A 27330-nucleotide genomic window follows, 5' to 3' on the forward strand; every position below is an offset into this window, starting at 1 on the left:
AACAAGGACTGCTTCCTCGATGCACTCCTAGGCTGGCTGCAAAGGGCAGGCAGGGGGAAGAGGTGGGGATATGGCTCTGTTAAAACTTCTGTACCAGTCTATAGACCTAGCCCAGCACACAAGCAAAAGCAGCTGCACTGTGTCAAGGGGAACTTGGGAAATCAAGGTGCCACAAGTACTTCTGTTCTTTTTTCAAGGAAGCACAGTGGTTCTAGGAGTCATTTTACTTCCCAGAGCCCTTCCTGGGCCAGTAACCAGCTGCATGCCCCTGTATTCAGGGCTATTGCTAAATACCACAATTGCGTACACAGTAGCAAAGCTGCTGCAGAATTTCAAAGTATATTACCCATCTGTTGTCTGCTCTGGCACAACCAGCTCTATCTAGAACTACAAAATGTGATTGCAAATTAAACATTTACTTTCCAAATATTTAGTTAATGTATATTTTTCCTTTGAAATATATTTGCAATTTAAATGAATCCATGCAGACACTCTGGCTACACATTTGCCATATCTTTATTGCACTTTTACCACATTGCAAACAATTCCACAAAAATGCTGCAAAAGTAAGCCTAGAAGCTGCCGAAAGCAGCTTTTACTCATATATGTATATATTTACACAAAACTATCAAAAGCAAAGTTGGAAAAGTAACAGCCCTACTACGATAGTCTAGAAAGATCAGAGCTGCTACTGTCTGATGGATAAATTGTACAACTTGTCATTTTACATCACTCTGTAAAACCAACATTCAAGTATTCTTGTCAATGCAGTTATCAAAATCCCCTTCCAGCTAATCACTGTACTTATTACTGTTGTGGCTGTTATTTTTGCTTTTAAAAGTTCATGTGTCTTAACCCTTTAAATGCTGAGTAGTTGAAAAACAAAACATTCAATTTAAAGTAGGTACAGTGAATGAGAGCACTTAAAGGGTTAACACAAAATACTAAATGGACTATCACCAAGAATAAATTGTGAATCACAAAACTATGCTGTCCCTCTTTTGTTAAATTTGGTAGTAGGTATCTGTGGTTTTCATAGATATACCATATATAAATACAAAATATTAAATAAAGGCCTCCTTTCTATACAAAAAGAGCAGGAGGTGTTTTGCCACCAGACTAGAGTCACCTGTCAGTGACTTCAATATTTTCCAAACTTTTCATATTCTGATTTAGGAACTATTTAAAAGCATCACATTAGACTTATTTTTCTTAATTAACTAATCCTTCACAGAATCTACACTTTACCTACTTTGGGAACAATTATATCTCATTTTTGAATTCACTGAATTCACAAAGTTACATACACAGTCTTTTGCAAGACTTTTTTTATCTTCTTTACTTAGCTAGTAAAAATGCAGTCATATGATTTCACTACCTTTTGGCTGTAATAGTGTTAACATCAGTGTCAAAGTCATTTTCAACCACATTAACATAACCATCTTTTTCTATACAGTCACTAACAGCTTTGAGAACAATCCGTAGCCTCCTGTCCATTGCCTCTAGGTGTAGCTGATAAAGGATGGGTGCAACTTTATCTTTTAGTAAAGATTCTTCCATCAAGTGACTTAGTTTGTATTCCTCCTTGGCTAATAACTGTAATCGCAGATAGGTAGACTTCCTTATTCTAGGAATGAAGGGAAAAGGGTAAATCAATATTTGAGTTACGCTTTATTACATGTGGCATAAAAGACAGAATTGAAATAATTCTTCTCATGATAACGTGGAAGAGACTGACATAAGAAAACACGGTACATACTTAATATGTCAGGCACCTATTCTTAATGAGTGGCCAACATTTTCAAAATTCTTTAGTGGTTTTAGGTGGCTCAATTTTTAAATGCTCTCTTGAGATGTATTAAAAAGGCCTGATTTTGAGAAAGTGCTGAGGACCCACCATCTGAAATCGGAGTCCCCTTTAAAGTTTCTCAGGTTGGGCACCCAAAAATTAAGGCACCCAGTATCATTAGTCACATCTGAAATTCTTGGCCAGTGACATTAATGATAAAATTTTCAAAACTCTCTAAGTGAGTTAGGAACCTAATTCCCATTTTTCAAAATTTACTTAGGTCAAAGAGACTCGACAATCACAAAAAGTTGAAGAAATCGGAAGTTTGCACTGGACGTAACTGAAATAGTTTTGCTGAAAATCTCTTTCTACTGATGCAAATGAGGTATGTACATTAAAAAAAGACTGAGTAACATTTCAAAGTGCTTACATGACTTAAGAGCCCAAGTCTCATTTTCAAAAGTGATTTAAGTGCCTAACTGTCTCTAAAATCAGTGGCATTTAGGCCCAAAGAGCATCAGTGCAGAAATTTTTAACAAGAACATACTGCCCATAGCTTTTAAATGAAATTGCATGGAAGACTAAACCCAACATTTAGAGACAATTTTTGTGCCCAATAAGCAAGCATTTAAAAAAAAAACCAGAAAATAATTAAGCTGGAAAAACATGCATATGAACTTCTCAGGCAACTACAGTACATGGGCAGTGGTGTACAATCTGTATCTGAAATCTCCTCTTCTAGGTCAAGCTCAGCATGGTGCACATCTAGATGGGAAATCCATAGATGAAAACCTCTTTTGCATCTGTTTTCATCACATTTGACTGCTGTCACTGCCTCAGCTTTGTAAGCACCAATTCAACAAACAGATTGTGTTGATCAACACTAGACGTCCAACAATACCCAGAGCACCTTAAATGAATGGTTTATGCAGCACATGGCTCACTCCTGAGCATTTAATTCCTGCCAGCTGAAAAAACAGGGCTCATTACAGATACCAAAATAAGACATACCTGCAGCACTGGGTTAAAGGCACCAATATGGAGAGCTCATCATGGGAATATTTTCCAAACCTAATGAAAAATAAAGGATGAAATGACAAAGGGTATCTCAATGTCTAATCCACAACTGCGTCTTTTCATTCCAGAAAATTAAAAACAATCTTTAGGAATATAGAGCCTGATCAGTGAAAGCAATGGGAGTTTTGCCACTGGGTGCATGATCAAAGACTGACAAGAAGGGGAAAAGAGGAGACCAAGTCCCTGAGCTTAGCCCCCCCACCCAAACATCTGTAACTGGGGTCAAATCTGGGTGAAGTGGCAGCAGGTGGGGCCTCAGCGAAAATGATGTACCCGGGCCTCAAATTTCTCTCAGCCTTTTCAAGCCAAAGAACAAAACAAAGACTGTGTCTTAAATTGATAAGGATTTACTATTCTGGGTGAAAACTGAATGCAGGTAATTATATTAGAAGAGCAGAAGAGTGGTCTTGTAATTAATGAACAGGACCGAGGCTCAGGATATCTGGGTTCAATCCCACCTGTACCACAGTCTTCCCCTATCAGCTCAGGTAATAATACTTCCTTTCTCACACTCTTTGTCTGTGTTATATATTTATATCAAAAGCTCTTCAAGCCGGGGCTGTCTCATATCTATATTTGTACAGCATCTAATCCTACAGATCGCTGATTTCAGTTGGGGCCTCTAGACACTGCTATAATACTAATAAATACTAATAATTAATAATGTATACATTGAAATGTATAAATTATCTCCATAGCTGTGTTGTCATGAAGTTAGTCTGATCAATAAAATTATTAACATATTTACCCTCTTCCATTATCTAAGTGGATAATAAATGTTTCATTTCCAAACTTTTCAAAGGTTTCATAGTGATGTCGATCCATGTTTCCTAGAGAATAATAAATAATAATAATAACAATAGTGATAATAATGATAGAACAAAACAAAATAACAACTCTACACTGTTATTCCTAAAGTTTTGTTGCTGGGAATGCAAATTGGCAGATAGTCCAGAAGCTGCTTATTCCAGCCATGATCCAAATATTTCTGACTTTCTTAGTTATCTATGAAAAATTATTGTAGTTAGTCATTATTAGCTATGAAAAATGCTAAAAGATGTGGCAAATTACAGAAGATATTTTTGTTCAATACTTTTTAGCTTGATTCTATATTATCTTCCAATTGAGAACTTAGCACATTAATTGGGAACTCTTTAATATTTATTTGTTTTGATTTACTAAAAATATCACTATCCTTTCATTTGGGAGTTCTTATATTATTTACAATATACATTCTCATATAACAACAGATGATACATTTCTCATACCATTTTAAGGGCTAAATTATGGTTTGCCCTGTGTAAGCCACACCACATAGTTGCTGTAAGAATCATGATCTGGTTTCTAGGTCCCTCTCTCCTGACGGTCCTATCTCTAGTGCAGGCTACTTCTAGTGTTCTGGCTGGCTGGCACATTTATGAGAATGAGGCTTGTCTCCGCCCACTCCCATCCTTGCCTGCCCGTTCTCCATCCACATGTGGAAGTAGCAGCTCTACAGAGCCCACTCTCCCCCACATGCTGGAACCCACTACGCATGCAGCCCAAGGGGATAGGCGATTTTTGTGCTCCCTTATTCCCCTGTGCAGGTGTAGAGGGCAAGCTACAATCTTGCGCTAAATAATTAACCTCCCGACAAACCCTGTGAAATCCCCAGCATCCTCCTCAGAATTCTTCATCTTCAAAAGGCTTGGAGAAAAGATGAGCTTTTCAACCCGTTTGTGATGAACAGATCCAAACTCTGGAGGACCAAGTGAGAGGAAGTGAATTCCCTCACTGAGAATGCCCTGCCAGCTATCCTGTCTCTGTTATAATGAGGGGTCCTGCTCAAGCACCTCAGCTGATCTCAACTTCACAGGGAGACAATCTCTGCAATAACCAAATCCTAAACCAATAAGACCTTTTACAGTTAAATCAATACTGACACTCCACCTCCCAGGCAGCCAGTGAGTTCACAATGCACCAATACTGTATTCTCGAGGTGTGACTCTCTACTCAAGGAGCCTGTGTTTACACTGGGCAAAATGTACCCTGTTAGAAAAGGCATTAACTAACATGACTTAACTCACGTGATGTTAAACATGACTTAGTGTCCAGGATTAACCATGACCAGCTAAACCCAGTGTCCTTATCTATGCTAAGGGTGAAATCATATTTAATGTCGTGCTAGCCAAATTTAGGCTGCTAGATAAGAGATTGAAGTCCAGGACCTCCATGGTAGCATTCTCTGTTCCAGTTCCACGCACAGGGCCAGTTAGACAGGCAGAACTGCAGAGTCTGAGATAATAGTGTAGGGAGGAGGGGTTTAGATTTATTAGGAACTGGGGAAACTTTTGGGAAAGGGAGACCCTATCCAGGAAGGATGGAACCAGATTGCTGGCACTTAAAATTAAAAAGGTCATAGAGCAGTTTTTAAACTAAGGGCTGGGGGAAAGCTGCAGAGGTGCAGAGGAGCACGTGGTTCGGACAGAGGCATCCCTTAGGGGAAGATCTATTAATGGAGATTCTCTATGTCCTAGTAAAGAGGAGAGGATGGATGATGATAAAATACAGGTAGGAGCTGATGAGAAATAGTCAAATGAAAAAGAGTCCCATTCAGTTACAGTATGTAATGGCAGACAGCTAAAAAGCGACAAGTTTTTGAAATGCTTATATACAAATGCTAGAAGTCTAAATAATAATATGGGTGAACTAGAGTGCCTCATATTAAATAAGGATATTGATATAATAGGCATCACAGAAACTTGGTAGAATGAGGATAATCAATGGGCCATAGTAACACCAGGGTACAAAATATATCAGAAGGACAGAACAGGTCGTGCTGGTGGGGGAGTGGCACTATATGTGAAAGAAAGTGTAGAATCAAATGAAGTAAAAAGCTTAAATGAACCAAACTGTACCATGGAATCTCTATGGATAGTAGTTCTATGTTTGAATAATAAGAATATAGCAGTAGGGATATATTACAGATCACCTGACCAGGATGGTGATAGTGACTGTGCAATGCTCAGGGAGATTAGAGAAGCTATAAAAATAAAAAACTCAACAATAATGGGGGATTTCAACTATCCCCATATTGTCTGAGTACATGTCACCTCAGGATGGGATGCAGAAATAGTTTCTTGACACCTTAAATGACTGCTTCTTGAAGCAGCTAGTCCTGGAACCCAAAAGAAGAGAGGCAATTCTTGATTTAGTCCTAAGTGCGGCACAGGATCTGGTCCAAAAAGTGAACATAGCTGGACTGCTATGTGACCATAGTAGTGACCATAATATAATTACATTTAACATCCCTGTGGCGGATAAAATATTACAGCAGCCCAACACTGTAGCACTTAATTTCAGAAAGGGGGACTACACAAAAATGAGGAAGTTAGTTAAACAGAAATTAAAAGGTACAGTGCCAAAAGTGAAATCCCTGCAAGCTGCATGGAAACTTTTTAAAGACACGATAATCGAGGCTCAACTTAAATGTATACCCCAAATTAAAAAACATAGTAAGTGAACCAAAAAAGTGCCACCGTAGCTAAACAAGAAAGTAAAAGAAGCGGTGAGAGACAAAAAGGCATCATTTAAAAAGTGGAAGTTAAAGCCTAATGAGAAAAATAGAAAGGAGCATAAACTCTGGCAAATGAAGTGTAAAAATATAATTAGGAAGGCCAAAAAAGAATTTGAAGAACAGTTAGCTAAAGATGCAAAAAGTATAATAGCAAAAAAATTTTTATGTACATCAGAAGCAGGAAGCCTTCTAAACAACTAGTGGGGCCACTGGACGATCGAGATGCTAAAGGAGCACTCGAGGATGATAAGGACATTGCGGAGAAACCAAATTAATTCTTTGCATTGGTCTTCACGGCTGAGGATGTGAGGGAAATTCCCAAACCTGAGACATTCTTTTTAAGTGACAAATCTGAGGAACTGTCACAGATTGAGGTGTCATTAGAGGAGGTTTTGGAACAAATTGATAAACTAAATAGTAATAAGTCACCAGGACCAGATGGTATTCACTCAAGAGTTCTGAAGGAACTCAAATGTGAAATTGCAGCACTACTAACTGTAGTCTGTAACCTATCATTTAAATCAGCTTCTGTACCAAATGACTGGATGATAGTTAATGTGATGCCAATTTTTTAAAAGGGTTCCAGAGATGATCCCAGCAATTACAGGCTGGTAAGCATGACTTCACCAGGCAAACTGGTTGAAACTATAGTAAAGAACAAAATTGTCAGACACAGAGATGAACATAATTTGTTGGGGAAGAGTTAACATGGTTTTTGTAAAGGGAAATCATGCCTCACCAATGTACTACAATTATTTTAGGAGGTCAACAAGCAGGTGGACAAAGGAGATCCAGTGGATATAGTGTACTTAGATTTTCAGAAATTCTTTGTAAAGGTCCCTCACCAAAGGCTCTTAAGCAAAGTAAGTTGTCATAGAATAAGAGGGAAAGTCCTTTCATGGTTTGGTAACTGGTTAAAAGATAGGACACAAAGGGTAGGAATAAATTATCAGTTTTCAGAATGGAGAGAGGTAAATAGTGATGTCCCCCAGGGGTCTGTACAGGGACCAGTTTTATTCAACATATTAATAAATGATCTGGAAAAAGGGGTAAACAGTGAGGTGGCAAAATTTGCAGATGATACAAAACTACTCAAGATAGTTAAGTCCCAAGCAGACTGTGAAGATCTCCAAAAGGATCTCCCAAAACTGAGTGACTGGGCAACAAAATGGCAGATGAAATTCAATGTTGATAAATGCGAAGTAATCCACATTGGAAAACATAGTCCCAACTATACACATAAAATGATGGGGTCTAAATTAGCTGTTACCACTCAAAAAAGAGATCTTGGAGTCATTGTGGATAGTTCTGTGAAAACATCCACTCAATGTGCAGCGGCAGTCAAAAAAACAAAAAACAAAAAAAACCAACAGAATATTGGGAATCATTAAGAAAGGGATAGATAATAAGACAGAAAATACCATATTGCCTCTATATAACTCCATGGTACACCCACATCTTGAATACTGCATGCAGATATGGTTGCCCCATCTCAAAAAAGGTATATTGCAATTGGAAAAGGTTCAGAAAAGGGCAACAGAAATGATTAGGGGTATGGAATGGCTGCCTATGAGGAGCAATTAATAAGACAGCGACTTTTCAGCTTGGAAAAGAGACAACTAAGGGGGATATGATAGTGGTCTATAAAATCATAACTGGTGTGGAGAAAGTAAATAAGGAAGTATAACACAAGAACTGGGGCTGAAATTAAATAGGCAGCAGGTTCAAAATAAACAAAAGGAAATATTTTTTCACACAACGCACAACCAGAGGATGTTGTGAAGGCCAAGATTATAACAAGGTTCAAAAAAGAACTAGATAAGTTCATGGAGGATAGGTCCATCAACAGCTATTAGCCAGGATGGGCAGGGATGGTGTCCCTAGCCTTTGTTTGCCAGAAGCTGGGAAAGGGCAATGGGGATGGATCACTTGATGATTACCTATTCTGTTCATTCCCTCTGGGGCACCTGGCATTGGTTACTGTTGGAAGACAAGATGCTGGGCTAGATGGACCTTTTGTCTGACCCAGTATGGCCATTCTTATGTTCTTAGTTATGTTACTTAGCATGTTTTCTAACATCTTGCTTGCAATGGGTAGCTGCAGTCTGTACTGGCTTCAGTTTCCAAGTGGTCTCAAGCTGTAGCCCCATGTTCAGTACATTACAGTAGGCCTAGGATATGTTACTCTTGTCTAGTGTTTGTAAGTAATTATTTTATTTCTGAATGGGTTGCACATAAAAAATACTGTTTGTGGTGTGTTCTGCATCTTTCCTGATTGAGAATCAATAGTCCCCTTTTTATCTACCACACCTTATGCACTAGCACACAGGTGTACAAAGATCTACCAATAATGTACAGCCTGGACATGTACATCTAGAAAGCATCTATTACAACGGAGTGACATTCACTGTAAACTGTATTGCAGAGGCTCTGAATTTCCCTGAAGAACATTTCATGTGACTGTCAAAAAGGACATTAATCATTGTGTTTATTTACAATATAGCTCTAGAAATCTTTGTTCTTTTAATCTGCACTGATGCAAATATGTCCAAATAAATGTGCAATATTTCACAATTACCCAAATTGCATATACAAGTATTTGCAATTCTAGGTGTGCATTAGAAAATTGCTGAACTATACAAAACACTGTATGGAGAACTGGTTCTTACTATAATTAAACATTGCATTTAATTTTAAAAGATCTGAAACGTACCCATTAGAAAATCAAAAATTGTCATATCCATTATATCCAAAATTCTGGTCCCACTGTCATAGGGTGGTGTTTGTTTAACTTCTTCACAATAATCCGGATCAACTTCCCATCTGGAAAAGAGATATTGTTGATCATTTATATTCGATCTAAAAGTTACTCTGTATAACAAAACCTTTCAAAGATTTAGTTGTACTGCAGTGGGTTAGGATTAGCACATGTACAACCAGTTCTACAGGCTGTTTTAAGCAATACAAATTCTGATAAAGATTGTGCCTGATGAATTAAGGTAAATTTTCTAGAATATTTAGAAGAATCATGAGATTGAGGAAAATATCTGGTTCCCAGATCCAAAAATTAGGAGATGAGGTGTGCCTTCTTATAATTACAAAGTCAGATATCTAAACTACTCAACATTGGTTAGGACTGACTGCTTCGGTACTGGACACAGATACAGGCCTTGATCCTGAAAAGACTTATGCAAGTGCTTGTCTTTAAACATGGGCATAGTCCCACTGAAGCCCATTCAAGGATCAGGTGTTTCTTCTAGGTTCTAATTATTTATTTTTTTCCAAGTACATCATTGTCTAGGAGGCCTGATTTAATGCCCACTGAAGGCAATGAAAAAGCTCCCACTGACTTCAGTGGGTTTTGGATTAGACCTTTGCAGAATTTGTGTTTATTTTTTAGTTAACCACTGCTTATATTCTACCCAGCAATACATTAGCTCTGCTGTTGGAAAGCCCTTTGGTCTCCACTACTCACTCTGCTTTCTTGCGTTTATGGTAGGAGCGTCGCCATGGATTTCTCCAGGTTTTCCTTTTAGCTAAAGACAGGTCAGGTAGGAAAGCAGCGAGTGAACCTTCAATCTGATCTGGTTTTCCACAAAGAGCATGCTCGGTTGAGCAGTAGTATGAGCACTCACCATAGAAACAGATGTTGTTTGCTGACAAAGGAAAGGAAACATTTAAAAACTTTCTCTTTTATTAGTGTTTTAGAGTAGGGAAAACACATAGAAATACACAAACAACCACAAAAAATATATGATTCTGACTCAAAGGCCACTGATGGCTGTGGTAGTCTTTCCATTGCCTTCAATGAGCTGTAGGGGCCTGATCCAGTGTCCACTGAAGTCAATGGAGAGATTGCTATTGATTTCAGTGGGTTTGGAGTGGGGCTTGGATCACGCCCTCTGTGAATATTTCCAATTTATGTATATTCTAATAAAATAAAAAATAGTTTCCTCTACACTTTTCCAACTTCAATATGCCTTTTGAGCAATATTAGTCCCTACAGACACAGACGGTAAGCTCTAGACTTAACATAGTTCCCCCAAATACAGTACCTGAACATTAGATAATAACCAATATTGCTAAGAGTTTGCTCAGCACTTTCTGGAAATCAGGTCCCTTTGATATGTCTCAAGTTGGGAACCTAGAAATTAAGGTTCCAAAATCAATAGTCACTTTTTAAAATTCTGTCTCATTTCTTCGAACACTGAAAGCATTTTTTGGTATAAGATGTTTTCATTTTACAAGGGAGAATTGTTTGTGATATATACCCAATCTTCCAGGGAATCACAGAGCTAGCTTTGGCAATAGATATCTTAAATTTCCTTTCTGCATGCTGCATTATTCCATTAGCCAACAAACAGAATGCCTTAACAGCAACTTATCATATTTTACAGGGCCTAGTACTTTAAAATCTCACAACTGCCATCATATATTTGAATGGTACTAGGAATGCCATAATCCACTTCCCAAGTGAATACACTAGAAGACTGAAAGATGAGTACTTTATCCCATGAAAAAAACCAGATTATTAGCAAGAAAAGCAGAGTGATGTTCTTATTATTGCTCTTTTACTACAGGGCTTAAAAAATGTACTTTGCACCAATGCGTAAAATATAAGTTGTGCAAGATTGTGTCCTCTCTTTACGCTACTGTGCCACAGGGATAAGGAGTAAGAATCTCCACTCTTAGTCCAGCTCACCGCAAGGCCACGCAGCATAGCACTGCTGTGCTTGAGTGCTGCTTACAGGGTTGCTGCTCCTGGGGGGCAACTCACTGAAAATGGGGCAGGGATGGGTGAAGCCAGGGCTCAACACACATCCCTTCACAGGCTGGCCTGCAGAACCTGCTGTCTGCACAGGCAGCTCCATGCTACACCGTAAAGAAGTGTGGCTAGTAACTTTCCCCCTAATGCAATAGGACAGTTCAAGGTCTCTGAGGCCAAATTCCTCCTGGAGCTTGCTTTGGGGTGGTGCAGCTCTGCATAACCATTTCATTGGAGCTTCATGCTAATGGCATGATCTAACCCTGTAGCAAAATAAAGCATCCAAAGTGGAAACAGAATAGTGTGTGTACATAAGGTGTACATAAGGTACATAGTGTGTGTACATAAGGTAGGTGATACAGGAGAAAGAGTAGGGAGGAAGAATGGTCCTTGACAGTACAGTGCTAGCATATTGCATATTTAAGGAGGACACTCCCTCAGACAGATGTAGAAGCTTCAATAATGCCGATGTGTCCTTTTGCAAAGTAAGGCTGAACATACTTTAAATTCAGGAGACTATGAAAATGCAGTAAAACTCGTGATGATGCCATTACTGATTGGAATTGCTCAGGTCTATTATTTAGAAGACAGACTGATTACCATGAAATTGTCTCAAACAATCAGAGTTCAGGGTTGATGGATTATTACTTAACAGTTTTTCCTAGTTATTCATTTCCATACATTTTGGTTGTGGGCATCTGAATTGTGCATTATATGGTTATAACTCAGTGGTCACATATCATGCAAATCCCTGTACTCTGATAGGCTGGCAGTTATTATTAGTCAATGAGAGTATAAGAACAATTATATCATGTCCTCAATGTTTACTTACATTGGCTAAGTCCCTTCTGATTTTGTTCCGAAACACAATGTAAACAAATATATATTACATTTATCTTGAGGGCAAGAGCCTTTTTGATAGGTAGAAAGAGAGAGAGAGAGAGAGAGACAAAAAAACAGTAAAAGAAAAAATGAAGAGGTGAAATGATAATAGGGGAAAAGAAGAGCCAAAAAGATATTTTTGAACTTGAAATAATAATAATAAAAATCTTATGGCAATTTGAGCACCCTCCTTTAAAAAAAAAAGTTTTTCCTTTCATTTAAAATGTGAGCATTGCTTTAACAATTTCAGGATAAGAATAATAACTTCAGGAGATTTCCCGTAACTCAGAAATAACCACATCCTTGGCTTATAAACCCCTTGGGTTGATTATTTCCTATAATCACCTCAGCCTTCAGTCTTGTTGCGTGTTCAATAAAGGATATGATTAATAGGTTTCAAACAGGAATAACACTCAATTTATCCTTTAAATAACTTGAAACAGTCCTGTAATTTCTATTGAAATACTGGCACCTTTGGAAAATATCTTTCACATTGCTTAGGAATACAGCTTTATCTATCTATCTATCTATCTATCCTACAATTTAGCTTAAAATAAACTACCATAGGACTCCACCATCTAAAATGTGAAGGGGGTTTTATTTCCTCTCTTAAGGCTCTCCTCCAAACTGCCACTGTAGCGCTAGTCTGGCTGCAGTTTTCCACAAAGCTACACATGCACTGAAGCTTTTTAGCTTTGCCTTTGATCACGACTGTTAAATCAGGAGGGTTTCATGCTTCCATTTGAACTTTTTCATAATACATAATGAAAGGGGGATGTGGTCTGAACATTGGCTGAATGCTATGGTAAGCCGCAGTTTACTAGGAAACTGGATTATCGCATTATACTAGGCAGTGGTACTATTAGCTAATAACTCCAGAGAAAAAAACATTTGAGATTATGCCTTTGAAAGAAATTAATCTAGACAAACTATAGCAATAGACAACAGGCTAAACACAAAAGATGATTTGCACAAAAGCACACACAGGATCAGATTGTGATCCTTGCTGCAGGATAAAATAGGGGAGTGAGGGGATGTAAAGAGACTGCTTGCATTCCTCCACGCTTCCTCCTTCCTGAAGGGAGCAGTGCAGTGGGAAGAACAACCACCCTCTAGCTACTACTCCCCATCCTGGACTGGTGGGCATGGAATGGGGAGGGCAGGAGCAGGGAATGGGCAGAGCCTCGGCACAGCTTATTTCCCCCATGGAAAGTCAAAATTGGGTCTATGCTCTCAGGGGTGGTGCTAGGCATAAGCAGACTAAGGGTATGTCTACACTACCCGCTGGATTGGCGGGCAGCGATCAATCCAGTGGGGATCGATTTATCGTTTCTAGTCTAGACGTGATAAATCGACCCCCGAGTGCTCTTCCGTCAACTCGTATACTCCACTGCTGGGAGAGGCTCAGGCGGAGTCGATGAGGGAGCGGCAGCAGTCGACTCACCACAGTGAAGATATCGCGGTAAATCGATCTAAGTACTTCAACTTCAGCTACGTTATTCACTTAGCTGAAGTTGCGTAACTTAGATAGATTCCGCCCCCCTGCCCCGCAGTGTAGACCAGGGCTAAACAATTGCTTAGGGCCCCAAGCAGATTAAGTGGGTCCTGCTGAAGTACTACCCTCAAAATACCCTTCATCTTATTTAATGGAAACTTTTTAACAAGTGTATTCATATGTGTTGTGTTGGTATATTTATTCATTTGAGGAAATAATACAATTAGTGTTTTAGGGGGAGGAGTAAGGGCTCCCCAGAAAGACTCCTGCTTAGGGACCTCAATGGCCTAGCACCACCTCTGTGTCTGCTCCTGGGTCAGCACAACTGTGTGTTGCCCCATACGTGGGGCAGATTGTACGATTGCCATCTAGCCCACATGTTTTAATTTAGTCGAGTGTCAGTGTTGCCTGTTCATTTGCTGATGTGGATAATCCACTGATATTTGTCTTGATAGTTTAAGATACTTTCTCTATAAAGTCTACATGAATCTGCTTACACCCCGGAGGGAGGAAACTTACCATCCACTATCCTGAACCATAACTGTTTTGTAAAGAGCAAAAGACACAACAATGACACTCATCTGCTGTCATATCCGCTGTACATTTGACTTTTTTTTAGAAAGGAATGACATGAAATACCGCACTTTGTACTGCAGGATGAATGACTTGGAATCAACTGAATGCAATCAGCAGCTTTCCATATTTTTAGTACAAGCAACCGGGAATAATAATTTGGCATTCATCATGTAGTCGTATCTAAATAAATCCACAGCAAAGTTTATGGCATATCACCACAATCACATCAACCGCTGCATGGGATGACAGAGCTAATATGATACGTGCTGGCTACACTGTGCTTTCCAATCAATCATTGTTCTTATTGGGGCATATCCAGCTATTGATTTTTACATAGAACTCCCAGTGACTTCAATGGTCATCCCACACATTGAAGGGTGGACAGATATGTCCTGTTGTTAGGACAATGGATCTGAAGCAAAACGCACAAGAGTATTTCTTGGTGATAAGCTACAGTCAATAACAAGGCCTTTTCTGCCCCCAATTGCATGCTCTGTTGGCCCAGACTTGTGGCCCGAGTCCCATTGGCTTCAATAGTTCTGTGCAGGGGACTGCAGGATTCTGACACCTTTGCTCACATTTTAGCATCATTGGAATGATAGAAATGCATTGTGCAAATCTCTTATGAATGGGCATTTTGCCATTAAAAATATTTCTACCCCTTCCTGCATGCAGGGATTGTGGCAAGGTAGGGTTGTATTATTATGGGGGTATATCTCTCTGAATAGCATTCTTCAAAAGGATTTCTTAAAAAAATAATTCAAAAACATGGATGCTGAATATTTGTAATAATCCACAACTCCCATTAAGATTAATTTAAATAGTTTTTTTAAAAGTCCCTTTAAAAATAAAGTAGATCATCTGCATTCCCACACGACACATTTATGGATAAATTCCACCTTCCTATGCTTATATAGGACATTAACAGGAGCCCCGTGTGAGGACCAAAGGGCAGTATTTGGTTGTTTAATATATTGTGTGGGGATGCAGCAATAGGGGGAGCACAACACATCTGCAAAGGATGCAACCCTGGTGCAAGCTGCTTGCACTCTCCTAGTGCAAAGGGTGGCGGGGTGCATCAGCACTATCAGCAGCATTGGCACCCCGGAAAGGGAGGGGATGTTTCAGATGGGTGGTTGCACTGAAATATTTCTGCTGTGTCTTGTATCAATGTGTAAACTTCCATTTCATTAAATAAAGAACATGAGCAGGAACGTTTTGAGGGACACAAAGTGATATTGCAATACATTTGTCCTATACTTAAGGCATTTGAAAATGAATTGACAAGATTTGTGGGTTTTGACAAAATGCCTTGTAATCATAATCAAGTGATCGAAAAATAGGAGTATCAAGGCTCAGCCTGATTATTACAATTAAAATTCAAAATGTGTCTGTGCATCTATCCATCCATCTTGTGGCTTTCATAAGGTTAGCGGAACAATAATTCTGCTCAGTTAGAAAAGAAACATTTTAAAATGCTTTACAATCAAATGACTTGGCAGTACCTTTATTTCACTGAAAGTAGTGTTACTTTTAATACTGTGCATTTAGCAATACCCTTGCAATCAAAAGTCTAGAAAGAGGATATAATCCTGAATGTTTACTACAGCAGCACATGAAAAGATCTTTAATCTACCTGCTCAGAATAATAACAGACTCAGATTTGCTATTGTTTGCTGGGAAAAAAAAATCCACAATCCCCTGGAATTGGTTACTCTGAATGAAAGCGCTAATGCTTACTAGCTGTGTAACATGGATTTCTTTAAACTGCTGCCTCAATTATTCCTAAAACTATGGCTGACATTAATATATCTCTTTTTGCTACCTGAAGAAGAGTTCTCTGTAAGCTTGAAAGCATGTTTCTCTCACCAACAGAAGCGGGTCCAATCAAAGCTATTACCTCACCCACCTTCTCTCCTTTTGCTAGTAAGTTACTATTCCTTTGTAAGAATACTAGAGTTTCAATAGCTTCCCCTGCTGCAAAGGGATGTAAAATTAATTTAAATGATTACTCGTCTTTTTCCATGTCTCATGTTTAGACCAAACTGCTTGTAAGTGCACTTTTTCTGCAACGTGCTTTCTCTTGGAATGCAGTATTGACTGACCCTATTGCTGTCCAGTTTCAGGGTTTTAAATTTCTCAGTATAAGAATGAATGCCTCCCTGATGTGTAGTTCCAAACAAGAGCTGTCTGGAAGTTATTGGCACAGGAGGGCCAGAGAGCCCTGTCCCATGGGACAACACTCGGAAGTGGCCTCGGGCATGGAAACTCTGTGAGGTTCTTTCCCCAAATTGCCGGGATGAGGTTTGCACATCAACATATCATAGAACAAGCTGAGGATTTGGCCCTAACACCTCTTGAAGTGATCATTAGATGCACAAGACCATTTGAGGCTCTGTGCCTCTCTCCACACCCCTACAGCTTGCTGGAAGTGTGGGTCCATTGGATTCATGTAGCCATGGATTCCCCTTTAAGGGGTAGTTTCTTAGTCTGGTGGGGACTCTGTGCAAAATAAATGCCACTTACTGCTGCATTGACTTTAAGGGGTGTGTGTGTGGGGAGTTATGTTTATGGAGGAGACACTATGTGTCTCTACAGTCCTTAACTCTCCCCATGCACTGGGACAGAGCTGCAGAGACAACATACATTCAGCTACGGGGGAATCCCATGGAGATCTTGAGAGCTCAATGTGACACAGAGATGTGAAGTATTCCGTGGTTTCTTATTATGTTCGTATTGCATGTACTAAATCTAGTCAGTTTAGCACAAAATGCGGGAGAGGAGAAACTTCTAGACGCAAATCAACCTGTGCCCTGAGAATAGGGGAATTTTTAACTGGGCAAGCTGAGAGCTGTCTTTGATATGATCAGATGTTTCACCACATCATAAATCCTACAGCAGGGGTATATCAGAGCTATAGAGACTCTTTCAACTACTGGGCTGAGGTAGCCCTGGCTGATATCTGAGGCTTTACACTTGTGAAGCTAGCACTGAAATCAGTGGGATCCTTTCAAATGGGCTATTTAAACTGCTATTTGGGCTGGGTGTTAGGTCCCTGGATTTGTCCAACAGTGCTTAATTTAGGACCTTTATTACTTCTGGACCCCACATTAATTAATTAATGCCATTTAAGGTCAGTATGAGATACAAGATGCAGGCTGTTCTTACAGTAATGTGAGTCTGGCTAATTAAACTAAGGATTTGCAGAGAATGGCTTTGCAATTCACTAACATGCTATAAGGAAGGTATATTGATTTAGAAAATCTATAATGCAAAAACACACAGCATTTTAAGCATTTTATTCTCCAGCAAAGCCTGATTCACGGTTAATCAAATATTTTAATTGCATTTATCTGAATCACATAAATAGAGCTGGATAAAGGATTATGCTTTGTCTTAAATTGTATCATGATGAGATAAAGAACTTTATCTTAACTCACAGTCTTTTCTCTGGATTTCGTTGCTTTAAACTGCTCAGATATTTTAGCATTGTTTTATGATTCTACTTTCAGAAATCACACAAGGTTTCCCTTAAAACCTTGATACGTAAATTGGAAAAAACAAAGGACCATACCCTTCCAAATCTTGCTCCCAAGCATGGGAATACAGTGGTTAATATTTCAAGTGAGCAAAACAAACTACATTAACTTAACATTACTCACCAGATTTTCAGCCTAAATTTTATCTCTAAATTTTGCCCACAGTATTTGCATCCATAATTGATTGCAGTGATCATATTTTGTGCATGAAAATTCACATTTGTCACTCAAGTGCTTGAATGGATTACTCACATTCCTGTGTGTGTACACAAAGTGGGTGCATACCTTGTTTTGTGAGCATGGTCAAATAGTTGTATATGTAAAAATGGGCACTCAAAACTTGAGGGCAGATTTAACTTTTTGCAGTTATGCAATTTATTTTCCAAGTGAAGTTACTGCTATAAATAACAGCATGTTAAAAATGTGCATACAACAATGCTAAAAATATATCATGATCTCAAAATGTAGACATCACTAATGACTCCATAGGTGATTTTATGTGCACAAGTGTGACACACACAATAAATAGCTATTTTTGTAATGAAAACCCAAAATGGAGGATTATGGTTTTCATCCGATGCAGGCATGTAATGATTATGTTCATGGAAATTGAGGGGAAGGATTCTCTTGTGATTAAGACTTGGGACTGGGATTCAAGAAATCTGGGGTCAATTCTCAGCGCTGTCAGAGATTTCCTGAATGAGCTTAGGCAAATCACATAGACCCAATACAGGAAATACTTAAGCACACTGCACATCGTGTAACATCATTTAATAATAAAGTCAATGGGAATTAAGCACATGCTTTTTACTCTGTGTTTGCATAGGGAGTAGCCCTATGGGGTGTGTGGATTATTGAACTCTTAAGAATGAGCCTTTGAAAATTCAAATGTTGCATTTTATGAGGCTACTAGAGCTGGGAAAATACTGAAGAAAGCATTCAGGATCATACTGTGAATAACACCCACAGGTTCGCTACAGTGATGTTCACAACCCCTTTTATTGGCTATCCTCAATGTGCAATTTTATTATTTACAAGAATGTTTACGGAGGTTAATATTCTTCCTGGTCCAGAGGGTCAGAACAAGGGCTATGCACCAGTTAGGTCACAATTAAACCCTATTCTGAGGATATAAATGGGACTTACATGCTGCATAGGCCTTGTGGTAGCCTTTGGAATACAGCTGATTTCCACCTGGAAGGAATATCCTTCATACATATTGCTCAAGTGTCACACTGCCTTGTCATTGATACCGATGTAAGTATGTGTCCATGAGAACGTTTGGGACTGAGATGATTTATTCAGTTCCCCTCTCATATATAAAAGTTTCAGCCATCCAATCATGGAGCAGAAACAATAGTATGTAACCTATAGCGGTTATCAGTCATATAGCATAAATAGTAAATGTGCTAAGTGTTAGTTGTTTTGAATAATCTGCAAGTAACTGATGAAAATGCTTTACATAAAACACTTGTTGAATAATTTGCATTAACAAATACACACAAATTAAACTCATTGGATTGTTAATGGCAAAAGGGAGAATGTGGATGAGGTCATATCTTTTACTGGACCAACTTCTCTTGGAGAAGAGGAAGGAAGCAGAGACCTGAAGAAGAGCTCTGTATAGCCTGCAAGGTTGTACTTTCTACCAACAGAAGTTGGTCCAATAACAGATATTACATCACCCACCTTGTGTCTTTCATATTCTGGGATCAGCTCGGCTACAACAATACTGAAAAAAGGGACTCAGTTCAATACAGTCTATTGTTTGCTGTCAATAGAGCATGACCTGATCCAACAGCTCCCCTGACAAACCATATTTGTTTCTATTTAAAGGTATATAAAAAGAGACCTTATATTACAATTAAACAATGGGTGTTTCCCTTGTGATGTAGGAAGAGGGCAATGTAATGCATAAAACTACCTGGTGAAATGAAAAATGTCCTCCACAGTTTCTTGTCACGAGTAACATCCCTAATTTCTCTGGTCATATTAACCAGTCTACCTGCAACAGGTGGAACACGACGAAAATCTAGGATCCTGGAAGTGAAATAAAAGGGGCAGTTTACTTTTAAGAGTCTTTAAACAAACAAACAACAACAACAAAACCTCTGATAATTCCTGCCTCTAAAAACATAACTGTGATGCAAACTAAAGAGGTACATTATACCCAGAAGGCACCATCTAAATTTTTCTGTGGCCTTCATATTTCAAAGACCCTCATCAAGTTTAAACCAGATCATCCATGGTGCATAGTATACATGCTCAAGATGTAATGTTAAACGTTCATTGTTATGAGTCCTGATTTAGCCTTATTGTATAAAGCATAAGAACTGCCATACTGGGTCAGACCAAAGGTCCATCTAGCCCAGTATCCTGTCTTCTGACAGTGGCCAATGCCAGGTGCTTCAGAGGGAATTAACAGAATTGGTAATCATCAAGTGATCCAAGCAGAATCACTATATGATTAAAAGCAAGAGGATACAATGTTTCATTAAAAAATTAAGCAATGTAATGTCCTAGAAATCTAAGATACAAGAGACCTATTTGTTAGTACAGTCCAACTCCTCACCAATGCAGGATTGTTCTCTAAAGGACATTATCCATTGCTTTTTCACTGGTGTTTTGAGTGAATCTAGACACAGGGTTCCAATGTCGTCCATTGGTAATCTATTACCCTCATTCCAGGATATCCAGAGAGGTCCAAAAGGTCCCAACCTAACCCTTGTCTGGGTAGCCCTAAAGGCCCAAACCTAACCCTAAGTGGAGAGTCCTAGGGGCATCAATTCTAACCCAAGAAAAGGAAGCACTGTGGGCCTCAACCCTAACCTGGAAAGCCCTATAGGCCCTAACTCTAAACTGGGGAGCTCTACAGACCCCATGTTTTATACTAGGCTGGGGAATCCCTAAAAGAAGAGTTCTATGGGCACCAACTCTAACCCAAGGTTAACTAGTTTTAGGGTATGTCTACATTACAGTTTGCAGCAAACTTCCTGACCTGGTAGATAGACCTGAGCTAGCAGGGCTCTTGCTAGTGCATTAAAATAACTACATGGACATTGCGACACTGGTGGAGGCTCAGGCTAGCGACCCAAGTTCAGATCCAGGGTGTAGGGTGGGCTTGAGCTTGGGTGGCCAACTCAAGCCTCCATTGGAGCTGCAACATCCTCACTGCTACTTTTAGCTTGCTAGTGTGAACACCACTAATGCAAATTTGTCTAGTAGGCTGGGAGGCTTGCTTCCAGATGCAGTGTAGACATATGCCTCAGAGCCTTAAACCTAACCTTAGACTAGGGTGCCCTATGGATCTCAACCCTATGCTTAGGGTAGAGAGTTCTAGGGACCCCAACCATAATTCAAGGCTGGGAAGCCCTGGGGACCCAATGCAAACCCTAGGTTGGGAAGCGAAATGAGACTCAATCCTTTCACTAGGTCAGGGAGCTGTATCAGCCCCAATTTTACCCTAGGCTGGATAGCCCAACAGATCCAACCCTAGACCTAGGTCTGGGAGCCCTATGAGTCCCAATCCTGTACCTAGTTGGAGAAGCCTTATTGCCCGCAACCCTAATCTTAGCCTGGAAGCCTTATGGCCCTCAACCTGTCCCTAATCCCTACCATCCACTACCATAATCTTAGGCCAGGAAGTCCTATATATATCAATCCTAATCCTAGGATGGATAGCACTACCAGACCCAAACCCAATTCTCTACCATCCCTGACTCAAACCCCAGGCCAGGAAGCCCTACAGGCCCTGACCCTGACCCTAGGGTGGGCAGCCCTATGGCTCGCAACCCTAGCCATAACTCCAGAATCCTTATTGGCACAAACCCAACCCTATATGTGGAAATTCTATTGGCCCCAACCTTTATCTGAGGCCTGGAAGTCCAAGAGGTTCCAACCCCAAACCTTGATCTGGAAGCCCAACTGGCTCCAATCATTACCCTAATCTGAAATGTCCAATGGGTTCCAACCATGACTCTAGCCCAGGACAGTCCTCCAGTCTCAATCCTAGCGTAAACCATGGTATCCAAATGATCTCAAATCATCATCCTAGCTCTGATTGCCACTCATATCTGAACTCTGGGCCTGATGTGTCTCATGGGATCCAACTGTAACCCTTTCCCAGGATTCCCTACAGTCCCTGCCCTAACTCTATTATGAATTGTCCAAGAGACTCCCACTCTACCCCAGCCAAGAACGTTTTATGGCCTCCAAGTCTGGCCCTCACCCAGGATGTGCAAGAAACTGCACCCTAATTCTAATCCAGAAAATGCCATGGTCTCTAACTGTAATCCTAGATTCCCAGTAAATCCCACCCATAATCTCTGACCTGGAGGTTAAATGGGCTCCATTCCAAAGGCTATCTTGGACACACAGATGGCTCCATCAGGGTCCAGAACCTAATCCTCTCCTAGACCAACCAATGGGCCCCATTCCTCATTGTAACTGTGGGCCTAACTATGACCCTAACTCTAAACTTTGTGCACAATGGCCCTCAGCAGCCAGTCCCAACCCCAACCTTATGAAACCACCATCTCTTCTACTCTCTCTGTTCATCATTTATTTTACTCTTCTCTGAGTGCTCTCCTGCTTTTCAATATCTACCTCATATTCACATGCCTAGAACTAATTGAAGTAGGACAGGTTCAGTTATACCAATGCCATGTCTCCCCCATGACATGAGACCTCTCCATATGCAACTCAAGATCACATTGTCATGTGTAGCAATAGACTCTTCTCTTTAATATCGCCTCTAATTCATTTGGACCATTATTTCTTTTCAGATATCTTCCTCCCAAAGTAAACCTTTGTTTCTAATTATTATTTCTCATTTTCATTCTGTTCCATTCATTTCTTCATGTAGATTGCTCACCCTTTTCATGTTATTTTCTATTTTTAAAGTAACTAAATTTTTGCCAGGCAGGAGGGTTTGGAATAAAATGCACATCACATTTAATTTTTCTTTTAAATATTATTTCGTTTTACTTACCTGTCCAAGTGAAATGCTGCTATTTCAGCATTATGCCTTTCATAGTCTGAGAAATAAAAGAAGTCAGGTGGGGTTTCCTGTTCTCTGGTTTGCCTGCAAAGAAAAACAGGCATGACAAATAAGGGTTAGTATTTATAATGAGCAATGCTCAAAAATCAAGCCCTTTGCTCTCAAGAGTTCAGTATTGGTTGCTTAATCGAAGGCCCCTAAAAATACTGCATGTGCGAATTATTCACCATAAAGTAATTTTATCTTTCTTACTTCTGTAACAAAGTTCTGAATTCCAAGCCTATCCTCCTGCATGAAGGCTGCTGTCACAAGTGCTGTTCCACTCAAGATACTCGCTCTATTTAACAAGATCTGTTTTATCACTCAAACATTTCATTAGTGGTAGCAGTGAAAAGAATGTCATATCATTAAATTATCATAAACTGTAATTATAAAATTTCCAAAAGTAATAAAATTTTGCTTTCATCTTTGGCAGTTGTGGAGCTGCTATCTAAAATATGACTCTTCTTTTGTATTACTTGGATCCAACAATGACATGTTTTCTTCATTTCAGAAGAAATGGAACCATTCCAGTTTGACTGCAATGACATACGTCACATTTCAAAGAACATTAACAAGATTGTACTCCAGAGAAGTGTCAAGAATTTGTTGTTCCTACATTTTAAGCACAAATAAAAACTGTTTTTTTTAATAGAAAGATAAAGCTCAAACATCAAACTCTGCTAAAAATGGAAAGATCTTTACAGGTAACATAGGGGCAACCTCTGGGCCCTGTGAAGCCAATGGGAGTTTTGCATTAACTTCAGTGGGTCCAGGAATTGGCCAGGGGATGAAATTCACCCTGTGCAGTTGACCATCACAAGACCTATGACTCCATTAAGTTCCACTTATACCATATCTTGAGGACTTAAATATGACTTAAGTGTGACATAGGTCGTCTGTAGACCATCTGCTTGGGGTGAATTTCATCCCAAGAACACTGCCCTATGTATAGGTATTGTTTTTCTTTCTACAGACTTTGTATAGTACAAAGTAGTCCATGCCTTAAATGAAGCATAATTGCAGACACATAGAGACTATCAACATATTTATTTTCTTGTCACGTGTCATTCAAATTGTGGCTATTTGTGGGCCATAAGCACGCCTATTGAGGGTACAAAACTTAGCACTGCAATCGTAATTTTCACACATGTGGTCCCCTGCTCAGCAGAAGTGCTGCGGTGTGGCAATCAAATAAGCAATCACTGCTCTCCATTTGCTCCTGTTGTTGCAAAAAGGCAGTAAAGGATAGAAGCTAGAAGTGATACCAGGACAAAATAAAACTAATGTTTTCGAGATAGAAACAAGGGAAAAGGTGAAATAGCCACAGGGATGAATAAAGTTGAGTTGGCTTATGGTACGGTAAATAATAAATACAAAACTGCTAGGTTAGCTGCAGCCTCATTGTACAGTTCCATATCAACTGTATGTTGTAACCTCAGTAGTAGAGAAATGAGTTTTGACTGTACATTTCGGGAGAAGGAAATTAACATATTTCTACTGGGCAGAAAAGGATTTTGATTGCTTATTTTTTCTGATTTTAATAAATTTTGGCAACTAATTGAAAGAGAAAAAGACACAACTCCAGTATTTTGCAAAGCTTACCATTCACTCAATGCAGCTGATAAGCTTCAGAAAATATTACTAATTAGCTAATCAGTACCATCTGCTTTTTATCTTCTAGAGAGTTTAAACATATCATGATTGTTCCTTTAAAAAAAAAATCCTGATTGAGAAAATAAGACCCAAATAAAGGGTAGATCTTAATCCTGAAAGTGCAACTATCCACAGAAAACCATCATAGTTCCTTACTGCTGCATATCTGACATATGGGGCAGTCAACTCATTACATAGCTGTAGGAATAGTATATTCCCACAAATTTCATTTTTCTATTAGCTCCTTGAAGCTCCAGGCAAAGGTAATGGATATTATTAATTGTAGAATCAGTACTTTTTTTTCCTGCAGGCTTAACCTTGTTTATATAGATTTCTGTACTGTTGTTATACATTTTCAAATGGCAATGCACCATCCTCAAGGCCATGATCTTGGATATGTCGAGGAGCAAGACCAGTGGTGAGCAACCTGCGGCCCATCAGAGTAATCTGCTGGTGAGCCACGAGACAGTTTGTTTACATTGACCGTTTGCAGGCACGGACTCCTGCAGCTCCCAGTGGCCAAGGTTCACCGTTCCCGGCCAATGGGAGCTGCGGAAAGTGGCAGCCCACAGGTCGCAGGTTGCCCACCACTGAGCAAGACACTAATGGAAATGCCCAAACAATGGATAGGACGCTGAACTCATGGCTAAGTCTGGACAGAGTTACCCATATCTTTTAAATCTTGACTTGATGGCAAAAATAAACTACCGACACTAATTATTTAAAGTCCTGTTGATAGTCCAGCTCACGTGCTCTATATAGATACAGAAAAACACCTGATCAGCAGAAGTAACCAGCATGCATATTCTTTCCCTGTATTTTCACAGAAATAATGATTGGGTGCTTTTTGAATTGGGTCCTGATTCAATATAAATCAGAAGGAAGATTTTTCAAGTCCCAGAATTTCTACAAAGCTATGCAGAGTCAAGTTGGGGCAGGCATAGAAGACCCCACTCAGGGGCCTGAGAATGAAACTCCTCTCCCAAACAACCTCAGCAGGGTCTTCAAATGACCTCAGTGTCCTCCCTAGCATCAGAGTTCCCCCAAGATCCTAGCATTCTCTAGTGATCTACTAGCACTTTATTGACCCTAGCTTGAAAGCAATTAGAAAACCCAAGCATCCTTTGGGGCCTGATCCCAAGCTAGAACCCACCTGGCATCCTGAAGCCTTCATCTCTGGTGACCTATTGTAATGTCCCATGGTAGGAACTGACTACTGATACTTAAGAAGGAAATGACTACAATTCATATTGTAAACGGTCTCTTGGGTTGACTTTGATATCCCACAATGTTATTTAAATGCATGTTTACAGCTAATTGGAGTACACACTAGCAACTGAAAGATTTGTTGACAACTCCTCAGCTACCAATGAGCTGGATGCCACTCTATGTATCTAGAGCAAGGTATAAGAGATGCGATGTGCGTGGCACTAGGTACACTACAGAATTTAAAAGGCCATCTGAAGCTGACACCATTTTTTGACAATGCTTTCTTAAAAAACAATGGTCAGTTCCCAGGGACTGTGTTTATCTGTGTTATGAAGGCACAAAACAACAACAGGCGCCACAATTTAAATATTCTCCTTATTCAAGTTTGTATGATTTATATTTGAATTTATTTTACCATAAATTCAAAACCAAAACCAGTTTGACTATTATCTGGTGTGTGCAGTCAAAGTGCTTGGCAGCGTGGTTAGAAGAGAATTCTCTGGGCCAAATTCTATTTGGATTTCTACATGTGTAGAGTCAAAGGATCAAATTCAGCTCTCAGCTACACTGATGAGACTCCATTTGGTCCTATGGATTTATTCTGGTTTTAGATAATTGTAAATGAGATCTTAATTTGTCACCCAATCTCTAACTAAAGTGTTGGGAAAGGAGTCCTGATTTTTGAATCCATTCCAGGTCAATTACAATAGTGCATGAAACCACTTAATCCCTCCTGTAGCATGTTTTAAAGTAGAATTGCATTTTAAAAGACCAGAAATAAAGCCTATTGTTTCTGGTTTATTAAGTGATGGCTATTGAACAAAGACTAGCTCATAAAATGACAAAAGCAATTAGATATTTGAACAAACAGACCAAGAAGGTAAGACCGCTGCAGAAGTTTAGATCTCTTCCTGATAATAAATTAAGGACAATGGTAGGAGCTGCTCAGTGTCAGCATTAAAATCACACACCATCCACTATTTCAGGATCTACTGTTTGCGGAGGATGGGGGAGAATTTCTGGCTGGTCTTCCTATTTTGCAAACAGTTGGAATCCAGTACTCCTCTCTTTGGGGGAAGATTTGACAGATTTCTATAATGACCAAATGGGAAGTTCTGGAGGAGAGACAGCTGGAGTTCTGCTCATACTGCATGTAGTTAAAATTTTTTCAGTGGCACAAGACCAAATGAGTTACAACACCAGTAGAAAACAAATCAGAACTAGCAACCTTTGTAGAGGAGAAACAAGAACTAACATGAAAAATCAAAGCCACTGAAAATCCTGAACATAATTGGTAGAAAAATAAGAACAAAGCAAAAAGTGGAATTTTAAATTAATGGGAACACATATGGTTTTACATAAGATGAGCTTTATCCATGATCTGACCTAGCAATTCACGCTAAAGAAGGGAATAACTAAAATCATTCAAATTAATGAATGCTTTCTGGGATAATCATGGAGAGCTGACTCCATTTTCATTATTATTCCCACATGATTTGTTGTTCAATAACATTTTGACATTTGACATGACGATTTATGTGTGAAAATATTTGCAAATCCCCCCACATTTCAAAAACGTTAGCATACTCTTTTTTCGGTCCATAATTTTACACCTTAACTGCAATATTCATTGTTTCCTGTTCATTACTGGCAAGTCATGAATCTCATCCACACATTAAGATCATAAAGTGGTCTCTGGCTCGTTGGCTTTTTCAGAGAAAGCTGCTATAGAAACTAAGTCTTTAGCC

At 39.4% G+C, this 27330-nt stretch overlaps 1 protein-coding gene across 1 annotated transcript in view; it reads right to left on the reverse strand.

Moving 5' to 3' along the window:
* Nucleotides 1-498: 498 nt before the first annotated feature.
* Nucleotides 499-27330, reverse strand: part of FAM20C (FAM20C golgi associated secretory pathway kinase) — a 95479-nt gene continuing 68647 nt past the window's right edge. Inside the window, exons 4-10 of the mRNA XM_038417808.2 lie at nt 22670-22762; nt 19604-19719; nt 9898-10078; nt 9136-9245; nt 3615-3696; nt 2801-2860; nt 499-1627 (exon numbers count right to left, since the gene is read on the reverse strand). Of these exons, the coding sequence (XP_038273736.1) occupies nt 1375-1627; nt 2801-2860; nt 3615-3696; nt 9136-9245; nt 9898-10078; nt 19604-19719; nt 22670-22762 (895 nt within the window). The 3' untranslated portion in view covers nt 499-1374. The remainder of the gene's footprint in view (nt 1628-2800; nt 2861-3614; nt 3697-9135; nt 9246-9897; nt 10079-19603; nt 19720-22669; nt 22763-27330) is intronic.

The sequence above is a fragment of the Dermochelys coriacea genome, chromosome 10 (assembly GCF_009764565.3).
Source record: "Dermochelys coriacea isolate rDerCor1 chromosome 10, rDerCor1.pri.v4, whole genome shotgun sequence".
Classification (NCBI taxonomy): Eukaryota; Metazoa; Chordata; order Testudines; family Dermochelyidae; genus Dermochelys; species Dermochelys coriacea.